The sequence below is a fragment of the Oncorhynchus gorbuscha genome, unplaced genomic scaffold, assembly GCF_021184085.1.
Source record: "Oncorhynchus gorbuscha isolate QuinsamMale2020 ecotype Even-year unplaced genomic scaffold, OgorEven_v1.0 Un_scaffold_1:::fragment_2:::debris, whole genome shotgun sequence".
NCBI lineage: Eukaryota > Metazoa > Chordata > Actinopteri > Salmoniformes > Salmonidae > Oncorhynchus > Oncorhynchus gorbuscha.
This window is the reverse complement of record NW_025744369.1, coordinates 22,855-46,324: the sequence shown is the minus strand read 5'-3', so window position 1 is coordinate 46,324 and position 23,470 is coordinate 22,855. Positions and strand designations below refer to the sequence as shown.

At 42.6% G+C, this 23,470-nt stretch overlaps 1 protein-coding gene across 4 annotated transcripts in view; it reads right to left on the bottom strand.

Moving 5' to 3' along the window:
• Positions 1-23,470, bottom strand: part of LOC124016875 (GRAM domain-containing protein 4-like) — a 44,251-nt gene that overhangs the window by 13,961 nt on the left and 6,820 nt on the right. For 2 of the 4 annotated variants that reach the window (XR_006835425.1, XM_046332214.1), the window contains exons 2-12: positions 21,199-21,406; positions 19,282-19,405; positions 12,471-12,594; positions 12,145-12,203; positions 6,073-6,205; positions 3,677-3,702; positions 3,388-3,479; positions 2,617-2,708; positions 2,458-2,506; positions 1,981-2,052; positions 1,802-1,845 (exon numbers count right to left, since the gene is read on the bottom strand). Coding sequence is in view for 3 of the 4 variants with exons in the window: in XM_046332214.1 (XP_046188170.1) it covers positions 1,802-1,845; positions 1,981-2,052; positions 2,458-2,506; positions 2,617-2,708; positions 3,388-3,479; positions 3,677-3,702; positions 6,073-6,205; positions 12,145-12,203; positions 12,471-12,594; positions 19,282-19,405; positions 21,199-21,363 (980 nt within the window). In the remaining variant the exon portion in view is untranslated. Of the gene's footprint in view, positions 1-1,801; positions 1,846-1,980; positions 2,053-2,457; positions 2,507-2,616; positions 2,709-3,387; positions 3,480-3,676; positions 3,703-6,072; positions 6,206-12,144; positions 12,204-12,470; positions 12,595-19,281; positions 19,406-21,198; positions 21,407-21,560; positions 21,665-22,552; positions 22,682-23,470 lie in introns of those variants that run through there. The other 2 variants (XM_046332216.1, XM_046332215.1) reach the window with 2 other exon arrangements.

The window sequence follows — 23,470 nt, the reverse complement described above, 5'->3', positions numbered from 1 at the left end:
GCCCTCCAGGACACCTACACCACCCGTTGTTACAGGAAGGCCATAAAGATCATCAAGGACATCAACCACCCGAACCACTGCCTGTTCACCCCGCTATCATCCAGAAGGCGAGGTCAGTACAGGTGCATCAAAGCTGGGACCGAGAGACTGAAAAACAGCTTCTATCTCAAGGCCATCAGACTGTTAAACAGCCACCACTAACATTGAGTGGCTGCTGCCAAACACACTGTCATTGACACTGACCCAACTCCAGCCATTTTAATAATGGGAATTGATGGGAAATTATGTAAATATATCACTAGCCACTTTAAACAATGCTACCTTATATAATGTTACTTACCCTACATTATTCATCTCATATGCATATGTATATATTGTACTCTACATCATCGACTGCATCCTTATGGAACACATGTATCACTAGCCACTTTAACTATGCCACTTTGTTTACTTTGTCTACACACTCATCTCATATGTATATACTGTACTCGATACCATCTACTGTATGCTGCTCTGTACCATCACTCATTCATATATCCTTATGTACATGTTCCTTATCCCCTTACACTGTGTATAAGACAGTAGTTTTGGAATTGTTAGTTAGATTACTTGTTGGTTATCACTGCATTGTCGGAACTAGAAGCACAAGCATTTCGCTACACTCGCATTAACATCTGCTAACCATGTGTATGTGACAAATAAAATTTGATTTGATTTGATTTGAAAAACGTACTTTGGTGCTAAAAGTGCAAAACAATCCCAGAACAACAGCAAAGGACCTTGTGAAGATGCTGGAGGAAACAGGTACAAAAGTATCTATATCCACAGTAAAACAAGTCCTATATTGACATAACCTGAAAGGCTGCTCAGCAAGGAAGAAGCCACTGCTCCAAAACCCCCATTAAAAAAAACAGACTACGGTTTGCAACTGCACATGGGGACAAAGATCATACTTTTTGGAGAAATGTCCTCTGGTCTGATGAAACAAAAATAGAACTGTTTGGCCATAATGACCATCATTATGTTTGGAGGAAAAAAGGGGGAGGCTTGCAAGCCGAAGGACACCATCCCAACCGTGAAGCACGGGAGTGGCAGCATCATGTTGTGGGGGTGCTTTGCTGCAGGAGGGACTGATGAACTTCACAAAATAGATGGCACCATGAGGTAGGATAATTATGTGGATATATTGAAGCAACATCTCAAGAAATCAGTCAGGAAGTTAAAGCTTGGTCGCAAATGGGTCTTTCAAATGGATGATGACCCCAAGCATACTTCAAAGTTGTGGCAAAATGGCTTGGAGTGGCCATCACAAAGCCCTGACCTCAATCCTACAGAAAATTTGTGGGCTGAAAAACTGAAAAAGCTTGTGAGAGCAAGGAGGCCTAAAAACCTGACTCAGTTACACCAGCTCTGTCAGGAGGAATGGGCCAAAATTCACCCAACTTATTGTGAGAAGCTTGTGGAAGGCTACCTGAAACTTTTGACCCAAGTTAAACAATTTAAAAGCAATGCTACCAAATACTAATTGAGTGTATGTAAACTTCTGACCCACTCGGAATGTGATGAAAGAAATAAAAGCTGAAATAAATCATTGTCTCTACTATTATTCTGACATTTCATATTCTAAAAATAAAGTGGCGATCCTAACTGACCTAAGACAGGGAATTTTTACGAGGATTAAATGTCAGGAATGGTGGAAAACTGAGTTTAAATGCATTTGGCTCAGGTGTATGTAAACTTCCGACTTCAACTGTATATATACACACAAACTTAAACATACCGGTAACAAACACACACTCACTTCTTTATTTTCTCCAAGACATCTGCCATCTTTCCAAAAAGATTCTGTTAAGAACACACATTTTTGTTGTGATAAATGGCACAATTTAAATGGCACATCGCAGCTCCATAACTATGAATAGATATCATCATGCATCTCTAACCATTTCGAACTCAAGGTGAACAATTGTTATAGCTCACCTGTGCTTTTTGAGCTACATCAAGAACTAACTGGAACTTCTCGGAAACAGTCCGGTCCTCTTTTGGTGGTTCCTAGGAAATGAAGAGTTACATCCAAACTCTTCCCCCGAAAGCAAACAGCATTAAGGTTGTAAGCGGTATTTATTTGAGAGGGGTAAAGATAAAGATTTTGTTCGGGCGCCAAAGGAAAAGAGTAGAATAGAGAGAGTACCACTACCAGACCCACACACATCAGCAGAAGAGACTGTCTAGAGTGTAGCCTGTTTACCAGATAGCCAGTGGAGAGAAAAGAGAATACACACCATATAAAACCCACATCTCAGCGATAACCCCACCCAGAATACCTCATACACGCCCAGTGCCCTAAAATCTGCAAACACTGAAGGGGTAGGGGCGTGTGGAAGGTGCAAGGGGTGGATTTTTTGACCTTTCCTAGGTAAAGCCAGATCCCAAAAGGTGACATCATTAAAGTCTTACCACAGGTTCAGAGTCACCAGGCACAATACTCCACTGGATCCTCCAACCTCTGAGAAGAAAGTGGAGAGAGACAAGTTTGACTCAACTCACAAGCAGATTGCACAAGTTCAAATGGAACAACTTATAACAGGAAATGCACCTTGTAATGAGCTTAGCTACCTGGAAATGAGGTAATTCAAGGACAACCTTAGAATGGCTAGGAAGATAAACATTGGGATGGCCCAACCGTGCCACGCTGCATTCATATAGATCTGTGTAAAATATAAAAAGGGGGAGAACAGGTCACACACAATCTATTATTTCCATCTATCCACCTCTAGTCTATACTCATACTGAGGTGTGAAACATCTCGGTACTATGCAACACATATTATATACCGTTTTGGGGCAGATATATTTGCATGTAAATCTATCTCTCCAAAACATAAATAGATGTTGCTATACAGGTGGAGCGATAGATCTATTGATCTTTCTCGCTGGAATCTTGATTTTCAAGCCTCAAGACAATCGAGATGACTTATGTACACACACGTCATTCAGAGGGTGAATGGGCAAGAGAAAAGATTTAGGTGCCTTTGAACGGGGTATGGTAGTAGGTGCCAGGCGCACCGGTTTGTCAGGCTCAACAGTGTCTGTGTGTGTGTGTGTGTGCCATTCTGTTTCAGAGGACTCACAAAGCAGGCTACGTCGCGTGAGTACTCAAAACACTAGGCGGCCAAATGATAGTCATGAGAGGTGGACACCTCTGGCCTCACTGCCTCGTGTGTGTGTGTGTGTGTGTGTGTGTGTGTGTGTGTGTGTGTGTGTGTGTGTGTGTGTGTGTGTGTGTGTGTGTGTGTGTGTGTGTGTGTGTGTGTGTGTGTGTGTGTGTGTGTGTGTGTGTGTGTGTGTGTGTGTGTGTGTGTGTGTGTGTGTGTGTGTGTGCACTCACAATGAAGGCGAAGGCTGACGTATAGACTGATTGCCAGCTGGATAAGGCAAAAAGGTTCCTCTTAAAGTTTATGACAGGTTTGGCACCTCGCTCTACAGACAAGTAGAAAGTTTTAAAACATTTTTAAAAACACTATCAAGACACAAATGCATCAATCATGTATACATCATTTACTACAATAAAGATATGTCATTGGAATAGTATTCGACTCAGAATATGATAGTCATCAAGATACGGCTGACATTGAGTGTGATCGGTATATCTTGTTCACTAAATTTACAACACTTACTGAGTCTTCTCATGTTTTCAGTCAATCTGAGGACAGGGGACAAGAGAAGGGGAGTTTTATTCAATTAGAACAAGCAAAAGCACAAACAGTGCTATATAGGTTTTGGTGGAGGAAGAGACAACTGATTTCGCCACATTTAGCTATCCTTCATGGGAAAGTATTTTAACCTTTATTTTATTTGGCATATGTGTTGCCTGGAAGAATCACTTGAAGAATCACCTTCTTGTCTGCCTCCTATCTCATCTCCCTTTCAGCCTCAAAAACTAACATCAGGTTCATTTCAACTGGCAGGGTGCAGTGAACACTCCTCTCCCCCTGCCTCTTCTGCTCTCTCACTCTCCGTCCTCTTATGTACTTGGATAAAGTTATAGGACACAGTTTGAGTCAGACTACTCATGACAATACTGACATTGTTAACACTGAGCGTTCTCTTCCGCTCATCTCCTCTTTCTCTCCCCTCCGTCTATTGTACGTTTCATAACATAGTTTGAGTCAGAGTACCCATGACTCCACTCTGCGTTATTCAGCAGAGGACTGGTCCAGGGCAACTGTAAAAGGACCCTAAATCAGTTTTAACTAGCATAGAATGACAACAGCCTGCTGCAGTGCACTCAACCTACCACCAGGAGTCAGACAATCCTCCCACTTCCACAACAACATGGTTACAACCTCTACTGTGCTGAAAGGCCTGGGATTGGCTGTGGGTTATAACAACAGGCCAATTTGACATCAGGGTGAAGTCACGGGGACGGCTACTTTACGGTGGGTGCTGATGAATAGCATGCGGACAGACTCTAGGCCCATTACAAAGCCATCAGTTTTATGACCCTTCTCTAAGCAGCATGTACTCAGGGTCTTCTGAGCTGGTTAACCTGATGACTACAGTGGCTGGCTGATCCCCCACTCTGATCGAAATGATAGGGGAGAAGCAGAGGGGAGCAAATGTTAAAAATCAGAATCTGAAAAAGGGATAGTTCAGGCTAAATCCAAATATGGGTGGAATTAACTTCACCTTAGAGTTGTGTCTAGGGTTACAAATGGAAGGTATATTACTGGAAACTTTTGACGTTTACCAGTACACTACTAGAATCTTTCAAGGAATTGATGTAATCTATCACAAGACATGTAGTGGCCCTTTTGGGTATTTCAGATTATCACAGGTGTCTAATTATCTACGACCCTCTGTGTGGCCTTATCACATTTAAAACCTTTAAAGTATGAAATAATTCATAAGGTGTAATATGCAGAAATCGCTTAGTCACTTCCTGTTCGCTAAAATTCAAATAGTTTGCCTAATTTCAGTTTGTGACAAAACAAGCAACGCATAGCGTAGAGAGTCATTGGATCATCTAAACCACTGTGAAATTAATTTTCAATAACCCCAAATATTGTATTTTCAGCTGTTTGAAGCTGGTGTACAAAACAGAAAGTAAAAGACGCAAAAATGAAACTTAAGAAGGTGAAAGATCTATAACTCCTATTTCTATGTGAATTTGGTCAGGTCACCCAAAAAGTTAAATATTGCATATTTAAATATGATTTTAAAATAATTTTAAAAAATACAATGACAAGGCTGTAAAACATAAAATAAATATCCTAAATATAAACCATCAACTTAGTGAACATTTGATTTCAATTATTAGGATCCCCGTTAGCCGATGCCAAATGGCGACAGCTCGTCTTACTGGGGTCCGACACATAACGAAAAAGACATCACAGACAAAAGACTTCAATTTACATCCATTTAAAAACATTAACATGTAGTGTGTGTGTGTGTGCATCAAATATGAGGCTTTTCAGCATGAAATATCCATCATGTCTTCTTTTTTTTTTACACACAATTTATTTTACTATGTCACTATGTATTTGTTGCCAGTATTTTGGTGTCAAACTGGTGGCAGTTGTGACGAAAAGTCAATAGTTGGAAGAGTTGCAGACTTAATAGAAAATAATGGCATCGTTGATTAGATACTTTTCATTAAATTAGGCCATTTTCTCTTGTGGTTCATCTACTAGAAACTCATGGACAACAGATAATAAAAATATTATATGAATACATTTATTTTATTCAAGCATAATTTACCAAAGTTACAATAGAACATCTATGGCAATCTGTTAATTACCAAAAATACTGAAGATTCTGGCAACTTTGGTAAATTACCGGCAGCTTTGCAACCCTAGCTGAAGGCCCAAGGTGATGCTTTGCTAACATCAGTCCCCTGATTTATTCATGAATTGGACGATGCCTATTATGCTAGCTCCTGGCTGTGGCAGAAGTAACCAATGTATTATTGTGGATTCCGTCACTATGGGGCTTTAGGCAGAACTCAAGGTAAGGGTAATTCCACAAAACGATCCCTACAAATGTCCTCAATGGGGGGGGGGGCAGTTCTCACCTCTTAGCGCTTAGCGACTCCTCTGGCTCCACTGTGTTCTCCTCCGGCTGGAAACGGAAGTCCCCAATGTACGCTCCAAACTGGTTGTACAGCCACGCCTGCAGCCATGAGTACATGGTCTCCTTCTGCTTGTCTGCAGGGGCAGAGGAACATATGGGATATTGTTAGACCTTGTTTTGTTGAATCAGGTAGGTTATATCTGGGTTGGAACAAAAGCCTGTACACCTTATTGCTTTCCAGGACTAGTGTTGGTGACCACAACTTATACTGTATACATTTGACCAGTATTAGACTCAATGTTGCATGTTTGTTGAGGTATGAAAGTAGGTGAATACAACACTGTGTAGGCTTTTTGTCAGACCTACGTTAGCACTTGTATCCAAACACCTCGTCTTTATTTAGCAGTTTCTCTAAGCTCCTTTCCCCTCATACTGTATCGTCTCCACAGCAAGTCTCTGGAACTAATTAACTAACAGCTCGCTTCGAGACACCTCACTAAAATAAATTGCAGCCAGACATCACACCCAATTAAAATAGTCACCTCGGGTTATTCCCCAAGACAACTCGCAAGTACCATTCCAAACTGTACTCCATCCTCGCTTTGTTTGGAATATGGCTAGTCTCCCAAAGCATGCTGGTTGCATCCCACAATGTTAACAATGTTCCAGCATAGGTCTGAGATTTCCGAGACTATGTGGTGGTGGGAGGTTCAAATCAAATTGTATTTGTCACCTGCTTCGTAAACAACAGGTGGAGACTAACAGTGAAATGCTCACTTATGGGCCCTTCCCAAAAATGCAGAGAAACAAAAACGGGATATGATTGAAAAATAACATGGTGGAATAGATACACGATGAGTAACGACAATGGCACAGGAGGCTGCTGAGGGGAGAACAGCTCATAATAAATGGCCAGCATGGCGCAAATGGAATGGCATCAAACATATGGACACTATGCGTTTGATGTATTTGATACCATTCCCCTCATTCCGCTCCAGCCATTACCACGAGCTCGTTCTCCCCAATTAGGGTGCCACCAACCTCCTGTGATACAGGGGGTACCAGGACCAAGTCGATGTGCAGGGGTACAAGGTAATAGAGTTAGATATGTACATATAGGTATGGATAAAGTGTTTAGGAAACAGGGTAGATTATAAAAACAGTAGCAGCAGCATACAGTGGGGCAAAAAAGTATTTAGTCAGCCACCAATTGTGCAAGTTCCCCCACTTAAAAAGATGAGGCCTGTAATTTTCATCATAGGTACACTTCAACTATGACAGACAATGTGGGGAAAAAATCCAGAAAATCACATTGTAGGATTTTTTAATGAATTTATTTGCAAATTATGGTGGAAAATAAGTATTGGTCACATACAAACAAGCAAGATTTCTGGCTCTCACAGACCTGTAACTTCTTCTTCAAGAGGCTCCTCTGTCCTCCACTCGTTACCTGTATTAATGGCACCTGTTTGAACTTGTTATCAATATAAAAGACACCTGTCCACAACCTCAAACAGTCACACTTCAAACTCCACTATGGCCAAAGAGCTGTCAAAGGACACCAGAAACAAAATTGTAGTCCTGCACCAGGCTGGGAAGACTGAATCTGCAATAGGTAAGCAGCTTGGTTTGAAGAAATCAACTGTGGGAGCAATTATTAGGAAATGGAAGACATTCAAGACCACTGATAATCTCCCTCGATCTGGGGCTCCACGCAAGATCTCACCCCGTGGGGTCAAAATGATCACAAGAACAGTGAGCAAAAATCCAGAACCACACGGGGGACCTAGTAAATTACCTGCAGAGAGCTGGGACCAAAGTAACAAAGCCACCATCACTAACACACTACGCCGCCAGGGACTCAAATCCTGCAGTGCCAGACGTGTCCCGCTGCTTAAGCCAGTACATGTTCAGGCCCGTCTGAAGTTTGCTAGAAAGCATTTGGATGATCCAGAAGAAGATTGGGAGAATGTCATATGGTCAGATGAAACCAAAATATAACTTTTTGGTAAAAACTCAACTCGTCGTGTTTGGAGGACAAAGAATGCTGAGTTGCATCCAAAGAACACCGTACCTACTGTGAAGCATGAGGGTGGAAACATCATGCTTTGGGGCTGTTTTTCTGCAAAGGGACCAGGGCGACTGATCCGTGTAAAGGAAAGAATGAATGGGGCCATGTATCGTGAGATTTTGAGTGAAAACCTCCTTCCATCAGCAAGGGCATTGAAGATGAAACGTGGCTAGGTCTTTCAGCATGACAATGATCCACAATGGAGTCTTTGACAATTTTTTAGAGGTCCTGGATGGCCAGCCACACTTCTCTCTATAGCGCTTTGCAGTCGGATGCCAAGCAGTTACTATACCAAGCAGTGATGCAGCCAGTCAAGATGCTCTCAAATGGTGCAACTGTAGAACTTTGAGGATCTGAGGGCCCATGCCAAATCTTTTCAGCCTCCTGAGCAGGGAGAGGCATTGTCGTGCCTTCTTCACGACTGTGTTGGTGAGTGTGGACCATGATAATTCCTTAGCGATGTGGACACCGAGGAACTTGAAAATCTTGACCCTCTTTACTACAGCTCTGTTGATATGGATGGGGGTGTGCTCAGCTCTCTGTTTCCTGTAGTCCACGATCAGCTCCTTTGTCTCGCTGGCGTTGAGGGAGAGGTTGTTGTCCTTGTGCCACACTGCCAGGTCACTGACCTCCTCCCTTTAGGCTGTCTCATCATCGTTGGTGATCAGGCCAACCACCGTTGTGTCATCAGCAAACATGATGGTGTTGGAGCCGTGTGTGACCACACATTCAAGGGTGAACAGGGAGTACAGGGAGGGACTAAGCATGCACCCCTGAGGGACCTCGTGTTGAGGGTCAGTGTGGCGGGTGTGTTGTTGCCTACCCTCACCACCTGGGGGGAGCCGGTCAGGAAATCCAGGATCCAGTTGAAAAGGGAGTTGTTCAGTCCCAGGGTCCTGAGCTTAGTGATGAGCTTGGAGGGCACTATGTTTTTGAATGCTGTGCCTCTTGCCCAGATGGGAGAGGGCAGTGTGGAGTGCAATTCAGATCGCGTCATTTGTGGAGCTGTTGGGCCGGTATGCGAATTGGAGTGGGTCAGGGAGAGGTTGAATAGGTCAGACTTGCTTGCTGGTCAGCGCATGCTCTGAGCACGCATCCTAGTAATCTGTCTAGCCCCGCGACGTTGTGAAAGTTAACCTGTTTCAAGTTCTTACTCAAATCAGCTATGGCAAGCGAGATCACACAGTCGTCCGAAACAGCTGGTGCTCTCATGCATGGATCAGTGTTGCTTGCCTCAAAGCGAGCATAGAGGGCATTTAGCTTGCCTGGTAGGCTCACTCAATTGTGCAGCTCGTGGCTGGGTTTCCCTTTGTAATCCGTGATAGTTTGCAAGCCCTACCAAATCCAACGCGTGTCAGAGCCGGCATAGTAGGATTTGATCCTGTATTGACGTTTTGACTGTTTGATGGCACGGAGGTTATAGCGGGATTTCTAGTAAGGGTCTGGATTAGTGTCCCGCTCCTTGAAAGCAGCAGCTCTAGCCTTTTGCTCAGTGAGGTTGTTGCCTGTAATCCATGCCTTCTGGTTGGGATATGTACGTACGGACACAGTGGGGACGCTGTCATCGTTGATGCACTTATTAACGAAGCCGGTGACTGAGGTGGTATGCTCCTCAATGTTATCAGATGAATCCCTTGCATATTCCAGTCTGTGCTAGCAAAACTGAAGGGAGAGTCGTGTGATGAACTCGAGCGGTTTCCCCTATAAACTGTGCTGCTTCTACGTGTAGCCCGCGCCGCACAACTGGTAGGGGAAAATGAAATATGACGTAGCAGATAAAGTATACAATTTCATTTCTAAACATCTATACTGAGAGCTTTCTGTAAATACAAATACATTTGTTAAATTACGGATAAAACACAGGAACCTTCCCGCTAGCCATGATTGGCTGAGACAATGGATGGGCTGGACATGCCGAGAAATTAGTTTGGATTGGTCTGACATGAGTAGCATGCTTCTGTCTATAACATGACCTGCTCAGTATGTGTAGGTAAACCTTTCTACCAAGTTTTTTTTTAAAGAAATATCATGAAGAACTGCAAAAGTGTTGTTAATGCTCTCCACTTTCTTGAGGACAATCGTGCCATGCTGACTCCGACTCTGAAAATGAATAAGATGATGAGGAAATCCCTGATTTAGGCAAAAACATTTTCATTGAACCAGACGTAGTCTTCTAAAACGGCGATTAACAGTGTTGTCACAAAATAAGTTTTTCTACTTTTGAAATCAGTGGAATGCCCAGTGGAAGAAGAGTATGATAGCTAAGGAGATGGAGCAAATTCTGCCGTTTGATTGCAAATATGTGGCGGATTATAAAAGAGAAGTTATATAAAACACCTGTCTGCGGATTACATCTTCAAATTAAGGGAAACCATGGCATCTATGACAGACAGCGAGAAGCATTTATCCATGTAAGAGGGTCTAGCTAGCTACATTTTCAGATATTACACATTTCTAAAGTTGCTTTCATTGCAAGTTAAAGTGTACTGTTGGCTTGCTAGCTAACGGTACGTGTATGATCTGTGTATCTCAGGAAGCCATTTGCATAGCTAGTTATAGCCTAATGTTAGCTAGCTAGCTAAAATTGAACCTAGTTGATTAGCTTTAGCTACCTGCAGATTCATGCATGTTGGCTAGTTATGACAATCCGTTTGTATTTTTAGTAGTATATGAGTTGGGATTATTGCCACATTCAAAACAACTGGGAACTCAGAACTCTTTGACTTCTGCCTTCAGCGTCTTTTTTTTAACCGTCATCTAACTCGTATTTCCAACTCTGGAACTTTGGCCTCTTTCTAGAGCCCTAACTATCCGACCTGAAGATTACTGAGGTCATGATTTGACCTCGTATTTTTCCAAGTTCCCAGTCGTCTTGAATGCACCATTAGGTTAATTGGTTGCTAGCTAACTACATGTCTAAACAAGACTCCAATTAGTCAGATAATTACATGACCCAACAAGTTAGCCAGGGGTGATTACAATCATATTTTGAACTAGATAGTGTATTTTGGCTACTACTATCAACACTTTTAGTCTTGAAATATTTGGATATTTACTACACTCTTACTCTGTTTAGCACATGGCCTCACATGTGAATCCTTAAAGAGATCAATGGTGCTAAGGCTTAATTAAGAGGGTGTGAACAATGCTGAATGGGTGTAAACAAAGAAGAGCTCTCCATTATGTGCACCAAAACATTCAAGGGCATTCAAGTCTATCTACTTTCCCATTGTTCCTCAACAGTAGTGTATGATATACAATATTCTAGCTCAGAGTGTACTTTTATCTAATAAAAAAAATATTTAAAAAAATGAAAATTTTGCTACATAGGACCGAATCGAGCCGGTCGGTCACATATTGTATCTCGCAGTACAAAGAAACCCTCATCTGAAAACAAGGCTGACAGAATTGAATGAAGAAACCCGGTGCGAGACAAAATCAAGACTTGAGCATGGTCACAGGGGAGCAGAAAGGCAATGTTCCACTATAAGAGGCAATGTCCCACAGCTGCATTCATCCACCTATGAATGTGTAACAGTCCCTACAGAGAGGGAGAGGGATGCAATTCCTGTCGCCACACACACACACACACACACACACACACACACACACACACACACACACACACACACACACACTTCCTGATACTCATGCTAGGCGTTGCATACATACAAGCGTGTGCATGCAGGCACACACAAACACGGGAAAGATAGATAGCTCTCTACCCATCAAAAGCCAGAGGGGCTTAGAAAAGCACATAGTTTCGCCTCTAACTCCCACACAGAGATGTTGAGACCATCTCCAATGGCAAATTTCCATTCTGAACCATTACGAGACAGGTCATTTGAATGGTGAGAGATGGCATGTTATGGAGCTGAAATCCTGGGATACGCAGTCTGGGGAGCGTCAAGTCTGCAATGAAAGGTATTCAAAAAGTGTGTGAATTAGTGTGTCTGTACGCATCTTCAGTTGTCTATTGTGGAATACCCGTTTCTGGCTTACCTGTACCGTTGGCAGTTGGAGGCGTTTCTCTGGGTCGCTGTGATGGGGAATCTTCCGGTCTAGGAACAGGAGAGAAAAGGCATTGCTGGTAGGTAGAGCATTAGTCATGGCTTCAGAAAAACACATTCACTTATTGAGACATAATTGTGTCAGACAAGTGAAAGCAAAAAACAATTATTGCTTATTGGTAGCCTGGCTCTGCTTCTTGACAAATTCCCACTGCCAACTCTAGGGAGAGGCTCCATTTTTAACAAGGACTGACAAATACAACAGACACCCTAACACAAGGACGCCAGCAGTGGCGCATGTGCGCACATGCCCCTTACCCCATTTTGAGAGCATCCAAGTTCAGTTTCTGTTCCAAGTCCAACCTCTTCGATCTCTCCTTCTCCAAATCCTGTTTCAGAGTGTCTATGTTGGTTTCTTCCCGAAGTTTCCTCAACTCTTCCTCTGAAAAATAAAGCAATGAAAGCCCATCAAATGTCTCAGCCAATACATATGTCTATCAGTTACCCTGCTCCTGGAGAGTCACTGTCAAAGGCACCTGGACAAACTGGTTAAGCCTTTAACCAGTCACTGACATTGTCCAAGTAGCACGTCTGATGATTGGTAGAATCAGATGCGGTGCCTGGTTGGAACTAAAATAAGAATCTGCTGCACTCCAGGACCAGGGTTGCCTACGCCTGTTCTTATGGGAACAGATATTGTTTGCCCACAACTACCTTAACAGTCCCCAAAATCATTTTTTATTTGACTGAGCAGAGAGAAGGGGTGAAAAGAAGACAAATTAAGAGCCGTAAAGGTTTCTCTGGTTAATGCAACTGTTTTAGGTCATTAAAAATGACTGTAGCACAGAGTTCTGGCAGAGAACACCTCAACCTACTTCATCACTGTAATTGAACTAAGACCTTATAAAAGATAGAGACATTTCATTTTTCACAAGGGATGTTCCCCCATGACACAGAATAACAGATACAGAAAATATCTCAAGAAGACACTTCCTCAATGTCCTTCCTTAATCCACAAGAGAAAGAATGACTTGATATTATTCGAATGGGATAGGCTAACACAATAAGATGGAGGTAGACAGGGAGGTAGACAGGGAGGTAGACAGGGAGGTAGACAGGGAGGTAGACAGGGAGGTAGACAGGCAACAAGGTATCAACTACGTTCATTTCAACTGTCCAGGGCCCAGTTTCTGGATAGCGACGGAAAACCTGGACAAACTAGTGTTTTAACAATGCATCTTCCGAGTGTTTTAACAATGCATCTTTCCTACAACGGCCGAAGATGTAACCCACGTTTCCCAAAACACCACCCGTGGAGAATGTTCGCTAAACGCATTGAGGCATGTCGATACTGAGGATCGCAGGAAAGGCAAAGCTGCTCTCGGATCAGATTTATCCATTCAAATCTTACCTTATCATTAGAATTATTCCACAATACTGACGACGGATCAGCTCCTAGATAGATATTATCACCTATGTTTGCAAATACTGATGCGGCTTATTCTATTGCTTACCCTAGAACAATGCAATAAATCAAGATTTGGTACATCATTGCGCACGTTATGCTACACATCATGAAATATATTGAGACAAATTACAGACGGTAGCCTACAAGTAGAAAAATAGAACACAATTGACTGAAACTGAGCAAGTTGAGACTAAACTGCTTGCAGTAACCCTGGATGGTAAACTGTCATGGTCAAAACATTGATACAACAGTAGCTAGGATGGGGAGAAATAAGTCTATAATAAAGCACTGCTCTGCATTCTTAACAGCACTATCAACAAGGCAGGTCCTACAGGCTCTAGTTTTGACGCACCGGCACTACTGTTAGGTCGTGCGGTCAAGGGACATTAATAGTATGCATGTCAATCTCTCCTGGCTCAAAAGTGGAGGAGAGATGGACTTCATCACCATTTGTGAGAGGTATTGACATGTTGAATGCGCCGAGCTACTGGCACACAGCTCAGACACCCATGCATACCCCACAAGACGTGCCACCAGAGGTCTCTTCATAGTCCAAGTCCAGAACAGACTATGGGAGGTGCACAGTACTACATAGAGCCATGACTTACACGGAACTCTATTCCACATCAAGTAACTCATGCCAGCAGTAAAAAAATGTATTTAAAAAACAGACACAAATACACCTTATGTAACAGCGGGGACTGTGAAGCGACACATACATAGACACATGCATACAAAACACACGCACTATACACACACATGTACATATGGATTTTGTGTCATAGATAGGTGGTAGTAAAGTAGAGTCCCGAGGGCACACACTTAATACATTGTAAAATCTGTTATACATTTTAAAAACATTACATTCATAACTGCCTTCATTTTGCTGGGAAAAGGCCTACTGTATTTTAATGCCGTCATCTCGGGTTTTAATTGGACGCATCTGTTTTCGCTGGTTTGTGTCAATTGCAAAGACGTTGATAACTTCGTATTTGTCATCAACTTTGTCCTGACGTTACCGGCGGTCACGGAGAGCGGTTGTACCTCCCAGGTTCTCCGTATTTGAAAGTCAGCTTCTCTCTCTCTCTGACTTCCTTGCTTCTTCTTTCCCACAGTGCCTCGTTTTGGCTAGCTGCCAAACACAAGACAACAATTTATGTTAGCATCTCCAACGCGCTGTTGAGGTCGCTCTAGTCTTTTATCGTATTCAAGTCAATCTTTCAGCGCCAGTATCATGGGACACCTATGGTAAGGGAGGTGCTGTGTATCTTTATCACTGGCTAACACTTAGCTAATGGATATGTTGCCAGGCTAGGGAAAAGAATCCAATTCCATGATGCAATGGTTAATAGGTTGAATTCTTGTAAACTTTCAATAAGTGTTCTGTGTGAGGTTCACGTCATACTCAAAGCTAGCTATATCCTCACACATCCTAGGTAGATGGGGAAGGGGGGCGGATCATAACCATGACCAACTGTCCCAGAGTCAGTGTCTAACAGTGGGTATAAAATAAAATAAAAAGTGAGCCAAAGGACTAATGCCATCCAGGATATGCAGCATCTGCTCACACTAATACTTTCCCTAAGAAAACCGAACGCCCTGTGCAATGACTCACAACAAGGAAACAGCGAGTGGAATGACGTCTACAGGTCGGCCTGGACATTCCTGAGGTATCACTATGTAACCTCATGCAGGCATTTCACAATGTAAAACAGGAGGAGGTGTGACCCATGTGACTTGACCTTGTTTTGGCCTGGAGCCAGAGACTAGCAGAGTAAACTGGAAACGATCCAAAAGTGCTTCTGCCTCGTTTTGGCACAACCACCCCATCCTCTGATCTCTAAAGACAGAAGCTGGCCCTCAAATACAGGGCACCTGGGAGGTACAACCGCTTTAGTACCTACCAACCGTCAGCTCAAGTTAAGATTAAACGCATTTTAGATATAGCCTTATTGGACGATGAAAACACTCGCTGTTGTATAAACTGTTACATAAAATGTACAACAGAACCTGGACTACTTTACTAACGGTGTTTACACAAACATAGGCATAATTCACGCCTCGTAAAATACATCATACTACTGCTACCAATCTCTCATTCTACGCCGCCATTGTCGTTAAAAGTGTAGCCCTGATTCCACGCGCCCAGGCATGTGAACAGACGAGGTTGGAATTGGAGACTATAAAAAAAAGCCAGCATAGATTAATAGTTGCCAAGAGCAAGGGAGAGGCCACGCTGAAAGTTTCTGAAGTAACTACTGCTGTGAAATTAACTGTTTGAGACCTCTTATCCTTCGGTCTCTGTACCAGCGGATCAGACCAGAGACACCCAATGGTCCTTCAATACCTGGCTGCCTTTCTCTTCGGAGTGTGGGGAAGCATCTGTGACAATCGACCATCTGTAGAAATGGATTTTATTTGCTGGCACAGGTCCTCGTCTGACTTTTGCATGTCCTCCGCACTCATAGTGGACCATGACCTCGCTTCACGTTATTTACAATCGTGAAGTGTTTCAAGTTGTGTTAGTCATATGTCCAGGGTACACATGGTATACACCTTCCAAAATGCTCACATGCAGGTTCCTTCAATGCAAAAGCAATAAGAATTTATAAAAGATAACAATACAAACAAAGTCCTTGGTTCAGTAGAATCTTTTTTTTTGTACGTTGCAGAAGTAGAATACAGGAAGGCACAATTTAGAGTACAAAATGGACACATTTATCAGGGAAGAGGGGATTGGGGGGGCAAGTGTTTAAATTGTTTGCGCGCGCACGCGTGCGTGTAAGTGGGTGCATGTGTGCTAAGGTGCAGAGAGTCAGTGCAGGTAGGAGGTGCGGAGGCCTCTAGGATTTAAACATCAAGAGAGCAAGCAAGGGGGGGGGGGACTCATAAAAATACACATTCCTGGCTCTCTGAGGCTCTTCCTGTCGCAGGTTGTGAGAAAGGATCGACCGTGAGAGTGAAATCCAAGCTATTTAGGGGAAATGGTCAAACCTTACAGCACTATTAAATATGTCAATTGTATCCAACTCAAAAGGCTGGTAAATGCCTTGGTCTGTGCCGTTGTAAGAGCCTGATGATATCACAACATGGACTGTCTGCTAGACTAATGTATTGATCGCGGGGCAGATTGGCCTCAATCAGCATTGCAGTGTGTGCTTTGCACGTGTGTGATAAACACAATGGCTGTGGTCGGTGTGTTTAAATGTAACGGGTAATTCCTGGTAGCGATTGCGTTTACTGTAGCGCATGTCCCCGTGTGTGTGTGTGTGTGTTTTTTTAACCATTCTCTGATCAGCATAGGGGTAATCTCTTGGGCCTGCTGACACACTAATTGAAATTAAAGGCTGGGTCACTTTGATAAACAAGGTTTGCCAACACAGTGGGATGACAATAACGGCCCAAATGTAAGCATCATTTAGTAGTGATATAGTCACTCACAGATACTATGTATGATCACTGACCTATATGGAGTTATAGGAGGCTAACACTTAACGTTGCCAGAGGGTTATAGGAGCCAGTAATTCTGCAGCCAGGTGAGCCCCGGAAGAGAGAAAAACACAATTTACACAAATTCCAATGACTTTACCAACTAAAGGGACTTTCACACCCAAAAACATTTCTTTCACACTCTAGTGCGTTTACCCCCTTTAGTTTGTCCATTTGAACTGGTGGGAATACTCTATCCCGCACTCGGGAACGCACCAAACGAAGCACATATTCACTGCCCGTCGCAGTTAGAGCAGCTATGGAGCCGTTTCCCTCCCGCATGTGGTCGGAAGAGAAAGCTGAAGTAATACGATTGGGACACAGTGATGCTCCATGATATTAGATGGATTTAAAGTATGCATTGTTGCCCAATAAACAAAATGACTTACATGAACACGTGGTTTCGTTTAGGCATTTTAGTTCATTTGACAATTTGAAACCAACCTTACCAAACGACAAAAATACAATGTAACAAATAAAACGAACTGATTCGAACTCGAGCTCAGAAATACAGTACCAGTCAAAAGTTGGGACACACCTACTCATTCAAGGGTTTTTCTTTATTTGGACTATTTTCTACATTGTAGAATAATAGTGAAGACATCAAAACTACGAAATAACACATATGGAATCATGTAGTAACCAAAAAAAAAAAAGTGTTTAACAATCAAAATATATTTGAGATTATTCAAAGTAGCCACCCTTTGCCTTGACAGCTTGGCACACGTTTGGCATTCTCTCAACCAGCTTTATGAGGAATGCTTTTCCAACAGTCTTGAAGGAATTCCCACATAGACTGAGCACTTGTTGGCTTCTTTTCCTTTACTCTGCGGTCCAACTCATCCCAAACCATTTCAATTGGGTTGAGGTCGGGTGATTGTGGAGGCCCGGTCATCTGATGTAGCACTCAATCACTCTCATTCCTTATCAAATAGCCCTTACACAGCCTGGAGGGGTTTTGTGGGGTTTTGTGGGTCATTGTCCTGTTGAATAACAAATGATAGTCCCGCTAACCGCAAAATAGAAGGGATGGCGTATCGCTGCAGAATGCTGTGGTAGCCATGCTGGTTAAGTGTGCCTTGAATTCTAAATAAATCACGACAGTGTCACCAGAAAAGCATCCCCACACCATCACACCTCCAGGTTTCACGGTGGGAACCACACATGCGGAGATCCTCCATTCACCTACTCTGCGCCTCACAAAGACGGTTGGAACCAAACATTTCAAATTCGGACTCCAGATCAAAGGACAGATTTCCACCAGTCTCATGTCCATTGCTCATGTTTCTTGGCCCAAGAAAGTCTCTTCTTATTATTGGTGTCCTTTAGTAGTGGTTTCTTTGCAACAATTCGACCATGAAGGCCTGATTCACGCTGTGTCCTCTGAACAGTTGATGTTGAGATGTGTCTGTCACTTGAACTCTGTGAAGCATTTATTTGGGCTGCAATCTGAGGCTGGTAACTCTACTGAACTTATCCTCTGCAGCAGAGGTGACTCTGGGTCTTCTTTTCCTCTGGCGGTCCTCATGAGAACCAGTTTCATCATAGCACTTGATGGTTTTTGCGACTGCACTTGAAGAAACGTTCAAAGTTCTTGAAATTTCCTGGATTGACTGACCTTCATGTCTCTTTGCTTATTTGAGCTGTTCTTGCCATAATACGGACTTGGTCTTTTACCAAATAGGGCAATCATCTGTATACTACCCCTACCTTGTCACAACACAACTGATTGGCTTAAACGCATGAAGGAAAGAAATTCCACAAATTAACAAGGCACACCTGTTAATTCAAATGCATTCCAGGTGACTACCTCACCAAGCTTGCTAAGAGAATGCCAAGAGTGTGCAAATCTGTCATCAAGGCAAAGGGTGACTACTTTAAATAATCTAAAATATAGTTTTATTTGTTACACACTTTTTTTGTTGCTACATGATTCCATATGTGTTATTTCATAGTTTTGATGAAATAAAGAAAGTGTGTCCAAACTTTTGACTGCATGTGTGAAAATGCCCCAGAAGACACCTGGACAGGAAAGACAGATATCCAAAGTTGCTGTGAAGATTGGCAATCAAACAACAAAACGTGATGATATACCTTTTTGCAAATCAAAGACTTCCGGCTAGAGGTCTGACAAACTATCACCTAGGTTGAAAAATAAAGTGCAGTACTCACGTAGGAAGTGCTTTTCCAGTAAGGCAATTTCCAGGTGGCCTTTCAAGTCGTTGAGTCGATCTGTCTCAGCCCTCTGGTAGTCGTGGATGGCTGCAGCAGGCATCGTAAGTGTCCCTGGACCAGCCTGGATGTGGGCAAACACACAAATGCAGGGGTGAGTAAAGAAGAACAACCTCCTTGCCGATGTGAGCTACCGTAGTCTCTGGTTCAAAACACCTGCACACAGAACCTCAAAATTCTGATATCGCAAAGCAAACGCACACAAAACACCCAAACAAACAAACGGAGGCAAGCTGACTGCAGAAGACTTCATTTCACCCTACAGTTTCTCCCTGCACCCTTCAGCCTGGCTCAAAAACAGCAGTATAATCCTGTATGCCTAGTATCATGACCCAAAACACTGATAGAGGAACAAAGATTTTTGACAAAGAGAGAGAAACAAAGGAGATTGAGATGGTGAGTGTGAGAACTGCCACCGTGAGATAACCACTAGTGCCAACTTGTACGGCACTACTCAGACAACAGAGCTGGGAGAGGAGAAGCCGATCTCATTTCACATCCTCTCAGCAGGCGGAGAGACCGCTCGTGTCAGAAGGGGAGAAATCAGTGCAATAGCAGATTGCAATAGTGCCGCTTGTAAAATGATGAGAATAATAGGACATTAACTCTGTCCCTCTTTGCGCCATTTACCCAGAGAAGCAGTGACGCGTTTCACTAGGTCTACTAGTTGACAAATGTAATGTACCTCAATGTATTCCATCCGTGCAAATTAGACCTCAACGTTAATTAGATGTAAAAGTGCTGAAGTGCATCGAAAGTGGTAAGTAATGACAGCCAGGCCTGCTACGTGGGTAAATACATCTGGAACGGCTATTTGACACGAGTTCATAAATCGATTAAAACATAATGACAAAGGTGTCAAGATTATGATAAATAACCAGAGTGAGAAGAACCACACTCTTCCTGTTTCCATGAGAACAAGCCCAAGAGGCAAACAAAATGTGTCACTGTACAGTACTGAACTGGCTGAAGCCCAGTCTCCCAGAACCAAGACGTCTGTGGTTAGACATTACAGGGGCTGTGTTGAAGCCCTAATTCCACTGCACATAGGCGTTCCAGGTCAAAGTTTGTTTGAGACACAGCCACCCTAAAAAGATCAACATCTCCAACGGTCTTCTCTTATTTAGACTCTACGTGCAAGTTGGGTCTTGATATTTAGGAACCAGATCGGCTAGCTGAGCGTTCGCACCAGTGCCAAGTTTTCACGTCTTTTGTGTGCGTCTGTCAACAACTTTGAGCTTTTTTTGGACACTTCATAAAGAACGCAATCAATTTGACCCCGTGTGGAATGATATCAAATAACTCGTGATGACTTTGATCGGTGTTAAATGGGGAAAACATGCATTCAACTTTTTTCCTCCGAGTAGATCTTCAAAGATCAAGCAGTTTGATCAACCTCTCTCCACAAAAATATGAACATCAACGCACCAGAATATTCAGTCAAATTAAATAGGAAGATGAGAAATATAGCTGTTCTTCTAAAGTGTTCAGGGATGTTGAGTTGACGTTAGGCCTTGGCACATGTGTAGTTTGACTAAGCTCTGCCTGCAGTGATGCAGACAGCGGTTGTTAAGTCTTTCTCTCCATCCTCGCTTGAGTGAACAACATCAACTGGAAGGGGGTTGAATAAACATGAAAGCCATGTATCAAAGGGGGGACATTTTGACTAACCCCCCCCCCCCGAAAATGGAAGCAGCACCTTGGCATGGCGAGTGAGTAGTCTTAACAAAGTGATCTGGAAGATTCCCAACTAAGTTAGGAGGAAAATATCTGTTTTGTTTCAGTGAGAATTTGTAAAGTTAAAGAGTCTGAAGAGATGCCAGTTCTATGGTTCTATTAATACTGATATTCACTTACAGGGTCTTGCAGTTCTTCCGTGTCTTTCATTTCAAGTGAGGGCCGAGGCTTCATCAGAATCTCTTCGCTACATTCAGTGTCAGATGTGTTGGGCGAGTCGCCCAGATCCAGAAACACATCTGTCCGCTGCCCCCGGAAACGGATTTTGTCCAACCGCTTAAGCATGTTAAACACAGTCGTCTTTATCTTAACATGGAGTATGGCATCCCTGTAGGGACAAAAAGGACGAAAGACACAGGTGGTTAGAATAAAATATTGTACCGCCAACTCACTGACCAGGATGTGTCTCCATAAGGCATTGTATTGTCATTGTTATGTTCTAATTATCAGAGTAAACACTCAGACACTATGAAAGCTCAAACCAAGTTTATTCTTCCCAGAGGATCGAACAGCTGAACAGACAGAGGCATGGTTCCACCCGTGGTAGTATACATAACCCACTTTGGGTGCAGTCTCTTCCTTATCGCTAAACATTGCATCATTATTGCTAGGCAGGGAGCTAAGTAAGCGGTTTCTCCCCTTATCAGTACAGCCACATGTGTCCGTTTTCCCTGCACACAGCCCCCCCAGCTTTAAACAATGCTACCTTATATAATGTTACTTACCCTACATTATTAATCTCATATGCATATGTATATACTGTACTCTACATCATCGACTGCATCCTTATGTAACACATGTATCACTAGCCACTTTAACTATGCCACTTTGTTTACTTTGTCTACACACTCATCTCATATGTATATACTGTACTCAATACCATCTACTGTATGCTGCTCTGTACCATCACTCATTCATATATCCTTATGTACATGTTCCTTATCCCCTTACACTGTGTATAAGACAGTAGTTTTGGAATTGTTAGTTAGATTACTTGTTGGTTATCACTGCATTGTCGGAACTAGAAGCACAAGCATTTCGCTACACTCGCATTAACATCTGCTAACCATGTGTATGTGACAAATAAAATTTGATTTGATTTGATTTGATTTGATTCATTACGGCACCCCTCATGACTCTTTTATAACTAATGATTAATAAATAGTTAAAGCTCAGAAATCCTAACATCATCATCTTTAATAAACATTTCGGAAAATGATAAATCTATATGAATATGACCAATTCTAAATGCCAATATAAAGATTCCTGTGCAGCAATATAACACTTACATGTGCAATCCACATGACATTGCATTCTAGCACAGACCTGAGGAGGGAGGCATGAATGGCATAGTCATCCACATACAGTCATTCAATTCTGCAAGAGTAATGGGCACACAGCATGATTTCATTCCTATCCATTTCCTACAGGAGAAATAAAACCCTCTACTCAAAATCAGTAATGAGACACTTACCGTAGAATAAACTAGACTCCCATCACTTCTCCACATGATTAGACAATTCTAAAACGATGACAAAATAGCCAAATGGTGGGCAGGAAGAATGTCTATTTCTTCCACCTTAACTTTGATCCCTTTTCATCAAGAATCTATTTTTCAAAGTAATTATTCTTTTCCCAAATCGTAACTTGCTATACATGTTGCACCAGCAAAAGTAGGGCCAGAGCGGTGTGAGACCAATGTGACTGAGGCGGTGTGGGGGAGTTGGGCAATGATTTTAGGGCCGGGTCGTTCCAGCATTATCTCTTTACTCTATGTAGGTCAGACAGAGCGCTGGACCCTTTAGCCTCTGCCCAGAGAGCAAGATTGAAAGAGAGTGGAAAAGAGAAAAAGGTTGAAGGAGAAAGAGAGATGTGGTACATGGCCAACTTGCATCATTAATTAGGAGACTAGGCACCCTTTATAAGACGAGAGGTTTAATTTAGGAGGGTCATTCTTATTCATTTGAATCACATTTTGACCGCACTCCTTTTGATTTGAACATACATATTTGCCCCTGGTTAAATATACTTTTTGGACCTGAATGCCAAAACATTCAGGAGATAGAGGGTCACCCATTTTGCATATCCCGCAATACAATGAGACATCCATGTCTGCATCACTGGAAATGATAAATGGTTGAGTTTGATATATAAGCTTACAAAAAAGGTTGACAAACTATTTGATCATGTCAACAAAACAATTGTACTTTTTTCAACTTGATTGGATTCCACTTGTGGTAAATTCAATTGATTGGAAATTATTTGGAAAGGCACACCCCCCCCCCATCTACAGTATATAAGGTCCCACAGATGACAGTGCAAGGCTGTTTTCAAATGCACTGTATGTGTAACACACATACATTTAAAAACATGTGTGCACTGTATGTAAATT